General features: G+C 37.2%; 1 protein-coding gene across 3 annotated transcripts; it reads right to left on the reverse strand.

Moving 5' to 3' along the window:
- Positions 1-6,709: 6,709 nt before the first annotated feature.
- LOC105777545 (uncharacterized) lies at positions 6,710-10,049 on the reverse strand. 3 transcript variants are annotated; one of them, XR_008189651.1, is made up of 7 exons: positions 9,771-10,049; positions 9,406-9,479; positions 8,663-8,919; positions 8,373-8,580; positions 7,985-8,022; positions 7,449-7,901; positions 6,710-6,964 (listed from the first exon to the last, which is right to left on the reverse strand). XR_008189651.1 is itself a non-coding variant. In XM_012600884.2 (6 exons), the coding sequence occupies exons 1-6, from the start codon at positions 9,910-9,912 to the stop codon at positions 7,709-7,711; spliced, it is 912 nt and encodes a 303-aa protein (XP_012456338.1). In that variant the 5' UTR covers positions 9,913-10,049; the 3' UTR covers positions 7,221-7,708. The 3 variants fall into 3 exon arrangements, 2 of the variants coding, with proteins under 2 accessions (XP_012456338.1, XP_012456339.1); XM_012600884.2 differs by lacking the exon at positions 6,710-6,964 and having other exon boundaries at positions 7,221-7,901; XM_012600885.2 differs by lacking the exon at positions 6,710-6,964 and having other exon boundaries at positions 7,221-7,901; positions 9,406-9,473; positions 9,771-10,048.
- Positions 10,050-10,273: the final 224 nt, after the last annotated feature.

Below are 10,273 nucleotides of genomic sequence, written 5' to 3' on the forward strand. Positions count from 1 at the left end.
TTCTTTTTAACTTTTAATTAAATAACATAGTTTGATAATACAATTAGTGGAGGCTATAGTTTTCAATTTCCTACTAAAGGTTTTTTCCTAAACTGTTGGTTTCATTTTTCTCTTATTTTCAATTTTTTCTTTTATCTCTTCTTTTAATTTTTAATTTTTAATTAATTATTTCAGGATTTTTAATTTTGTTACGGTTTTTTTCACTATAGTTCTGCTAAGATAACAGTAAAGATGGAGAAAAAGAATTATTCCATTCCGGTTTCTTCTAATACAAAATGCATGTATTTAAAGTAAACCTAACAACTGCTACGTAACTGCTTTACAACTAACCTCAACTGCCAACTAACAACTTCTTTATTAACTCATTTATTTTCCCTAATATTCCCCATACTATTTTCCTTTCTTTCCTGGTAAACAAGTCATCCACTAAGTTACATGAACTACTCTCAGATGATCACGAAACCTATTAAACACTGCAACTGATAGGGGCTTAGTCAGGATGTCAGCAAGCTGATGAGAACTTGGAACATGACCAACTTGGAGAACACCAGCAGCCACCTTTTCTCGAACAAAGAAGACATCCAACTCCACATGCTTGAACTTGGAGTACATAACAGGATTTCCAGCCACTGCAACTGCAGCTGAACTATCACACCAGACCAAGGCTTTGGACAACCCAGGAACACACAACTCAGTCAAAAGCGATTGTATCCAAACCATTTCTGCAGCTATGTGGGCAACACTCCTGTACTCCGCCTCTACTATCGAACGGGACACAACTTGCTGCTTTTTGGAGCTCCAGGAGACTAGATTGCCACCTAGAAAGACACAATATCCCGATGTAGACCTACGATCATCGACATCGGATCCCCAACTAGCGTCTGAATAGCCTTCAAGAAATAATTTTGAATTACGAGTAAATTGCAACCCATAGTTCAACGTTCTTTGAAGATATCGCAAAATTCGTTTAACAGCTTTGAAATGAACATCCAATGGCTTGTGCATGTATTGACAGACTTTGTTGACCGAATAGGCGATGTCTGGCCTGGTGATGACTACGTACTGCAGGGCCCCGACTATGCTCCTGTAGTGATGCTCGTCCTCAAGTGGATTGCCATCAGTAGCTGATAAATGATTACTTAAGACCATCGGAGTTGGAAGAGCTGTTGACCTGTCCATGGATACTCTGAGGAGCAGATCTCGAATGTATTTCGCCTGGGACAAAACCATCCCTCCTAATGTGTATTTGACTTCAATTCCGAGAAAGTATCCCAACTGACCAAGGCCTTCCAATGCAAACTGACCATGAAGTTGATTAACAAACCGATCAATGCCAAGAGAATTACTGCCCGTTATTATAATGTCGTCAACATACACTAACACGTATAGTTGCTGGGCATCTTTTTGAAATATAAAAAGGGAGTTATCAGCTTTAGAGGCTGTAAACCCCAGAGTAAGCAGGAAGTCCCTAAGCTTTTGAAACCAAGCTCGAGGAGCTTGCTTAAGACCGTAGAGAGCTTTTTTTAACTTACAAACAAGAGGTTCTCCATGTGGACCATACTGTTCAAATCCCGGTGGCTGTGTCATGTAGATGTCCTCACTCAATTCCCCGTTTAAGAACGCATTGTTTATGTCGACTTGTCAAATGGTCCAGTCGAAGTGCACTGCAAGAGCAAGTACCACTCTGATTGTGGTGGGTTTGACTACGGGGCTGAAGGTCTCCTGAAATTCAATTCCTGCTTCTTGTAAATACCCTTTGACTACCAGTCTCCCTTTGTATCTAGCAATCGACCCATCGGTATGTCTCTTGATACGAAACAGCCACTTGCAACCAACAGCGCGGTGACCTTCTGGTAAGGAGACAAGGTGTCATGTGTTGTTGGCAATCAATGCTCGATATTCTTCATTGGCTGCAGTTGTCCATGCAGAACTCTGAAATGCCTCAGTAATAGTCGTAGGTTCAGTGTCTTCTAGGACTGAAGCAAAAACCTTTGGTCTGAAAACTCCACTCTTGGAACGGGCCTGCATGGGATGGAAATTTCCTTAAACAGTAATTGACTGAGCCATGTCAGTAGCATCAGGTGGAGCTATGTCAAGACTGGCAGGTGGAGAATTAGTAGGACCAGTAGGTATAACTGGGTTCATAATATCAGCAGTTGCTGTTGACACCCTAGGTGAGACTCTAGAGGAGGTCTGATCACCAGAGTGGCTCGAAGATGTTCTTTCTGTAAGTGGTTGACACTCACGATTGGCTACAACTAGAGGGAGAACCGATCTATGAGGGACATTTGTCTCAATCCATGAGGATGACTCTTTGTGAAATCCATTTTTAAATAGCAGTGTTGTCTCATCAAACGTAACATGCCGAGACACATAAACACAACCATCTGCTGCAAGGCACCTATAACCGTTGGTGTTGGGAGTATTTCCAAGAAACACACATTGCTGAGTGCGAAAATTTAACTTGTTCTTGTGAAATGGCCTGAGGTTTGGGTAGCAAGCACACCCAAAAAGACGTAGTGAAGTGTAATCTGGTTTGACCTTATAGAGAACTTCATATGGACTAACTTGACTTAAAACAGAAGAAGGTAGTCTGTTAGTCAAGTGAACAGCTTGCACAAAGGCGTAAAACCAATATTCTAAATGCATATGAGATTGAGCTAAGAGTGTCAAGCTCATATCCACGATCTGCCTATGTTTCCTTTCAGCAACCCCGTTTTGCTCCGAGGTATAGGGACACGAGACCCTGTGTTGAACACCAAGTTGAGACAGGTCTTTTGCCAAGGTACGATATTCACCCCCTCCATCTGTTTGGAGCATTTTAATAACATATCCAAATTGAACTTTGACCATCTGATGAAAGTGCAGAAAGTATTGAGTCACTTCAGACTTGGTTTTGAGGAAATAAATCCATGTATACCGACTATGCATGTCAACAAATGAGAGATAGTAATGAAACCCATTCGAAGATACATGAGCAGGGCCCCATACATCTGAAACCACCAGTTCAAAGGGTAAAGAATACAATGTTTTTGAAGCAGTAAAGGGGAGTTTATGAGCTTTGCCAAGCTGACAAGCTTTACATACTGCCGGTATACTATTCTTGTTGCATGAAATATCACAAGAGTGCAATGTACGATGCAGAACTTTATTGCATGGATGGCCAAGTCGGTTGTGCCATAAAGAGGTGGATGAGAGTTGAGTGTTGTTCAATGAACTGTAGCGAGGCTTGGAAGAGACCCCAGTAGCAGTTGGAGCAGGCTTGGTGAACTGAAACTTATACAACCCATCATGCATGAGGCCCTCGAGCAGCGTCGTCCCTGTCTGTAAGTCCTTCACAAAACACAAGACCGGGTGAAATTCAAAATAAACATTATTTTCTTTAGCAAATTGACCCACTGACATTAAGTTTTTGCATATGGCAGGTACATGCAACACATTTTGAAGTCGTAGCAACCTAGCCCCAACGGATAAAGTAGACGTTCCTACATGTGCAATAGATACTGCATCACCATTACCCATGAGGACACGATCTTTACCTGTATATGAAACAGCATTCGTTAGATCGGAGACCTCAGATGTTATGTGATTCGTAGCTCCAGAATCGGGGTACCAAGTAGAATCAGTTGGTGAGGAAGAAGAACCATGATGAGTAGAATGACTGGAATGAGGTACTGACCCACAGCAATGAGTCAGAGCATGACAAGTAGGAGCAGATGACACACAATTGGAAACTGAAGACCCATAACCAGAATTAAGTTGATGACAATTTACTTGCATATCACCAGAAAAATTCTCATCAAATCTATGATAACAGGTCTGAACAAGATGACCGATCTTGCCACACAATTGACACTGTGTACGAGCACGAGACTAGCCTCTTCCATTTCCACGAGACCTGCCACGATACCTCCCTCGACCCTGGTCTCTATATCATTGCTTGGAGTCCTGAGAATACCGAGACGACTCAGTAGGCTGTTTTAAATCAGCATCATTATTTTGTTGTCGAGCTACTAAGTTCGCTTGACAAGGAGGTTCGGTTAAGGACTCAAGCTGACGAGACTCACAATCAAGAAGCAGTTCCATCAAAAGATCAAGGGATAAAGCTGTTGTAGAGGCAACACCCGAATCGACTCAAACTCAACCGAGAGTCCAGCGAGAATAACACTCACTTGTTCTTGTTTAGAGATAACACTACCAGCAGTGGTTAGATCATCACTAAGTTGTTTTACCTTAGCCACATAATCTTTCACAGACAGACTGCCTTTCTTGATGGAGTACAAGGCATGCCTCATACTGGACACTTTTAGAGAAGATTTTGCACTAAACCTCTTTTCAATCGCAGTCCACAAAGCAAAACTTGTTTTAGCAGTCGTAAGATACGCCATAATATCATCTGTGACTGTTGATACCAGCCAAGAAGCAAGAAATTTGTCTTGCTTCCGATGAACAATAAACTCTGGATTTTCCACCTGCTGTCCATCAGAACTAACCACAAATTGAGGAGGAGAAGGAATAGTACCTAAAGCAAATCCTTCAAGTCCATAGCCTTCAAGAATCAACAGAAGTTGATGCTTCCAGAGAAGATAGTTGTACAAGGAAAGTTTGATGGTGTCGTGCTTAGAAAAATAGTGAACTGTTGACGTGGCCAGAACACCACTGCCTGGCGAATGTCCAGCTTCTCCGATGTTAGTGGAATTATGCAGAGAACCACTTGCCACATCAGATGCCATGATAAAAGAAAAAAAAATTTACACTAGAAACACCAAGAAAACCTTGGCTCTTGATACCATGCTAAGATAACAGTAAAGATGGAAATAAAGAATTATTCCATTCCTGTTTCTTTTCATACAAAATGCATGTATTTAAAGTAAACCTAACAACTGCTACGTAACTGCTTTACAACTAACCTCAACTGCCAACTAACAACTTCTTTATTAACTCATTTATTTTCCCTAATAAGTTCCAACATATTTGTTTTTTTTTCCTCAAAATTTTAATGATTTTTATGTGATTTACTTAAAGTAAAATTAAGTTAGAGAAAATGCCACATATAAATGAGTATATAGTACTATTTGTATGTTTTTTAAAATTTGATGATGTGGTATTATTTTATTAGTGCCTAAAAACTATATTTTTAAGTTAACTATGTTTTTAAGTTATTCCATGCTTATATGCATATATATATATATATATATATATATATATATATATATGTGTGTGTGTGTGTGTGTGTGTGTGTGTGTGTGTGTGTGTGTGTGTGTGTGTGTGTGTGTGTGTGATACTAATCAACATGTTAATTAGGTTTTAGAACTTTAATATAAGAGCAAACCCAATTTTAAGCTACCTGTTTTTTTTTATTCAGATATTTAACTTATGGATTTTGATACTTACGATTATTAGTTATGGGGATTCCTTTGGGTTATCGGTTTGAATCAACTAATTTTGAGCTCATTTAACATTACCTCTCAAAGAAAGTGAATGGTCTAGGGGTGTTCAATCATTTAACCGTTAAATGAATCGATTTTTTCAAAAAAATAAACCGAACCTAAATATTTTGGTTAATTCTGTCGGTTAACCGAATTAACCGAAATTTATATGTTTTTTTTTGTTAAAACAAGTGTAAAACATATAAAAAAATTGATAATGTTCATTTGATCGAATTAATCGAATTAAAACTATATATAAATTGTATTATTAATTATTAAGTTCGGTTAATTCAATTAACTACCCGATTTCGAACCGAATTAACCGAACTTCCAAAAAATTATTAACCGAACTCAACTGAATTAAATCGGTTAACCGTAATTGAATTAGATCAGTTTTGTCAGTTAATTCGATTTTAACCGGAATTTGAACACCCCTAAAATGGTGAATCATTACCCTACAATATTATTTCCGAATACGAAATCTACGAGGATGAAAGTAAAGAGTCGTGGAAGATTTTCGATGAGACTTCAACTGAAACTTTTTTACGTTTTCACCAAGTTGAAGAAAAAGGGTAAATGCAAAAACATTGATCGAATAGCTGGGTGTGGGACATGAAAAAGGTCAAAAATCGAATGAAAAATATTTTTAAGTAAGATACCAATTTGTGCATTTTTAGATAAATTGTGGAATTATCTGTATTTTGAGTTAGATTTGAATTTTTTATATGAAAAATCAATTGTAAATTTACGATTTCATCAAAATAAAACAATACTTTCAACGTAGCAAATTAAACTCTTTTAATTATGATTTTTAATAAATATGAATTTAATTTAGGTAAACTATACCCAATATTATTAAACTATTAATAAGTTTATACTTTATCACCTAACTTCAAAAATTACAAAATAGTCATTTAACTCTTTCAGAGCTTTCATTCAAATCATTGAACTATTTAAAAATTTTCATTTAGGTTATTGAACTATTTGAAAGTTTTTATTTGAGTCACTAGATTGTTAAATCTTTTCTAAAGTCTAGCTATAGGACTCCAAACGATGATTCAATGATCAGTATGGTGGATCAATATCCTTCGACAAGTAGAAAAATATACCTTAGATTCAACTCGATCTGATGATCAGTGTTGGAGATCAAAGAATACAATTATTTAGATTTTGGCTCGCAAATTTGAGATGTTTAAAGCTGTTTCATGAAAAAAATTGAACTATAGAAGAAAAAGGAAATGAGAGTTTTCGATTGGTGCAAGCGATGTAAATAGAAAATGTCATACAACAACAATTTTAACAACCCAATGATTTCAATAACAACTTTGACCATTTCATAAAATTTTGAAGTTAAGTGACCAAAACGTGAACTTACTAATAGTGTAGTAACTTTGATGGAATTTAAGCTTTAATTTATTTGGGAAAAAAAAAAAGAACACTTGAGCAAAACTTGGATCTATCTTTAAGAGTCTGGCCTGACTCGTATTGTCTTGGGCCTGGATAGACTCATGTAATTCAAGCCAACGTAATTCAACCTGAAAAATGATATAAAACCTACTTAATATATTAGTTAAAATTAACTATAAAATATGATTAAAAATTTGATAAATGTAGAATTAAAATTATTAATTTTAAACATTTCACATTATTTAAAAATAAATTGAAAATATAAGTAACACGTCATCTTATCATATCTTATCATTTTACAATATTTTTACTTAAAAATTAAATAATTGAAAACTGTATAACATTAGCATCATTTTAAGGATTCAATTTAGAGAAAAACAATAATTTGAAAATATGTTCATTATCAAATAATAACAGTAACCTCTCAAATTAACAACGTTGAAGCTCGTACACATGGTAATAACTCAACCAGATAAGAAAAATGCAATACTCTATACTCGAAATGTCACGTTCATTATCAAAGTAATTATGATTACAGATTTCAACCAACTAATAGATCATTTCATCATTATAACCCATTATATAATCTAATATGAGTTTATATGAGCTTACCAAAACTCTTTCCTTAACCCCAGACCATTTGAGAACCAAAATGCAAAATTTTCAAAGTTCATCGAGTTGGCATCGCAACCATGGAAGGCTCCAACCGCGACATCAACGGCGGATGCTTGGCGTCAAGGCTTCAATAATGCAGTGTCGTGACTTCAAAAACAGTAGATTGAAGTCGCAACTTCAAGAAAGTGCAATAGTTTTTCACTGGTTTCTCTCGCAACACATTTTTCCCGACAGCAACAGCAATGCTAAACTAAGCTTCAGTGTCGAGTGAACTGTAAAACAGTTTTAGCAGATTCCAAGACGTGTATAATATCAGCTTCTCCAAGACTGATTTCAAGGCTAGTGAAGAACCTCAAGTCCACCATGTTCGATGTTGAATTAACTTTTATTTCAATGTTTCCATCTGCCGGAGGTATCTTGGAGTTATCTTCAGTTGACATTGATGTATACCTGCAAAATAAATAAGGGAGCTTAAAGACTTTAAGCAATCACTTGTTTACAAACTTCATTTGAAATATTATAAGAATTCTCACACTTGCAGTCCCATACGAGCAATCCCTCGAGAAACAGCCTGCAAGCGAACTCAGATAAGTAAACAAATCATTTGTAGCAAAGCAAAAAAGAGAACCCATATTTGATATAACAGATGTAGTAGCCATAGGAAATGTTGAGAAGTAATATATGAGTAGATGGAAACAGAAATTAATGGAGGACTCACTTTCTTTAGAGAGTTTATTTGCCGAGTTTAGGCAATAGCACTTCCAAAATACAACTAAACCTCACCTAATGAGTTATGCAATGAGCAATATTAAACAACTCCTCAATCTCTTTTTCTTGCTAACGAATTTGTTGAATGAACATTAACTATTGAAAGTTGATATTAAAGCAAACAATCAAAGGATGGAACTCCCTTTCAGATACCTGTAGCTGCAACATTTGTGATGACACTGCAGCACTGGAAATTGGGTCCTGTGAAATGCTTAATCGGCCATATGTATTGCTATTGGACTCAGTCTTGTTCAAGAACCAAGTGGCAATCCCAGCAGCTATGGCCTCGGTACCTGGCTCTCTGTGGTTCAAAGTTCCCTCCGCCACTGTAACATTGCCAACAGCTTCAACTAGAGTTCCTCTGTATCAACACTTTCAACATCAGGGGAACAGTATTGAAGGGAAAATGAATGAACATTAACATGGATTTTCATTTCCCCCACCCGAGGTTTTCAAGACTCAGAGTAAACTGGCGACAACCGTTTGCGGCATTGCAACCCCTTGTCGGGTCATTAACAGGTGGAGGGTGTGTCGAAGGAGCATTATTCCTCCTCCCAAATGTGCCATACTGTAAAGTTGGGGTTTTGGAACCCCCTTGTACTGGTTGAATCAGCAGCAGCCAGCAGGGCAAGGCAAAAGCCAGTATTGCTTTGGTTAACTTGTCACCCTTCTTCAATTTCTCGGGCAAAGCAAGTCCAGACTGCAAAAATAGAGAAATAAAGTAAGTACACACCAAAGTCGGACGAAATCTGGGAAGGCGCAAGTGATGAAGAGGGTGATTTCAGACTTCTTTAAGCTGAGCCTCGTCATCAACGTCAGATATCTCAACATGTTTATGGGAAAACAAATGAAGGGAAAAAAAGGGTTCCTAGATCTGAAACAGCGTGATAATAGATTCTTGTTTTCTTTTTTCTTTTTTTTTCTGTTCAGGCAAGGCCATACCCAAAGCAAGCAAGGAAGGCCCTACAACAGCAAGTGAAAAGGTAAGAGAGACTCCATCATACAAAAACACAGAAAATTAAAACCCCAAAACAAGGGCTTCAGCCATTAGATTCATTCACCTAATGCGCTGATTAAGCCAAGCAAATGTCAATGGAACAGTATACCTTTCACAGCCTCAAAAAATAAAGACAGGGATAACCCAGACCTAAAACACAAAGGACCGAGAAGCGATGTTAATAATTACCTTATGAAGCTGAGAGAGGGTGTTGCTCTGAATGGCATTGAATTTGGATATCAACATCTTTAAAGTAACTGAAACTAAAAAACGAGAATATGAAGGGAAGATTTAACAATGGTCTTGGGACAGTGATATTTATAGATGTTGACTACCAAAGGATTCTAGTTTTGTACGGAAAGTAATTTTCCTGAAGTCGTGACAACTAATCAAAGCTGACTGTGTGCCTTTTCAAACTAGGAATGCGGACAAAATTGACAAAATCAGGAATATAAGTTGATTTCAAGAATAAATTAAGGATATTTGTACTTTTCACGATGTTTCAAGTTGCTTTTTTTAATTAAACCCCTGCAAATGTGAATGGAGCAGTATACCTCTCACAGCCGCAAAAATCAAAGACCGGCATAACCCAGACCTCAAGCAAAAAGCATTGAGAAGCACGCAAATCCAGACCCGCCAAAAGCCTCGGGTAGTCCATCCCCAACCCGCAGATTGGCCCCGCCCCACAACAACCATTCGGGAGCCTCTGCCAGAAGAGAGCAGGAAAACGGATTCATTCCAATCTCACCGCCCCAAGAGCGGAAAGGCAAAAAAAGGAAGAAGGTTCATTGAACCGGGCCAATTCGACTGCGGCTTTATGAGACATGACAGAGTAATGACAATAATAATATTTTTATGATAATAAATACCTTATGAAGGTGAGAGAGGGTGATCGTATTTTAATGTCATCATCTGCTCTCAAATTTTTAAAGTTTTCTTTTTAGAATTTTTGTAATTTTTTTGAAAAAACAAATTTTGAAATTTTTATAAGTATTTTAATTTTTTTAAAAATTTTTGTTGAAAGAAAGATTACTGTGCTCATATTCAAAATTGATGT

The sequence above is a fragment of the Gossypium raimondii genome, chromosome 10 (assembly GCF_025698545.1).
Source record: "Gossypium raimondii isolate GPD5lz chromosome 10, ASM2569854v1, whole genome shotgun sequence".
In the NCBI taxonomy this organism is placed as follows: Eukaryota; Viridiplantae; Streptophyta; class Magnoliopsida; order Malvales; family Malvaceae; genus Gossypium; species Gossypium raimondii.

Bases quoted from the DNA above. Each gene is read 5' to 3' on its own strand.
- LOC105777545 (XM_012600884.2), bottom strand. From the start codon at position 9,912: ATGGTTGTTGTGGGGCGGGGCCAATCTGCGGGTTGGGGATGGACTACC. The intron at 9,480-9,770 runs GTATACTGCTCC...CTCGTTTTTTAG, and splicing joins GATTTTTGCGGCTGTGAGAG to TTTCAGTTACTTTAAAGATG. The intron at 8,920-9,405 runs GTAATTATTAAC...CTATTTTTGCAG, and splicing joins CCCTCTCTCAGCTTCATAAG to TCTGGACTTGCTTTGCCCGA.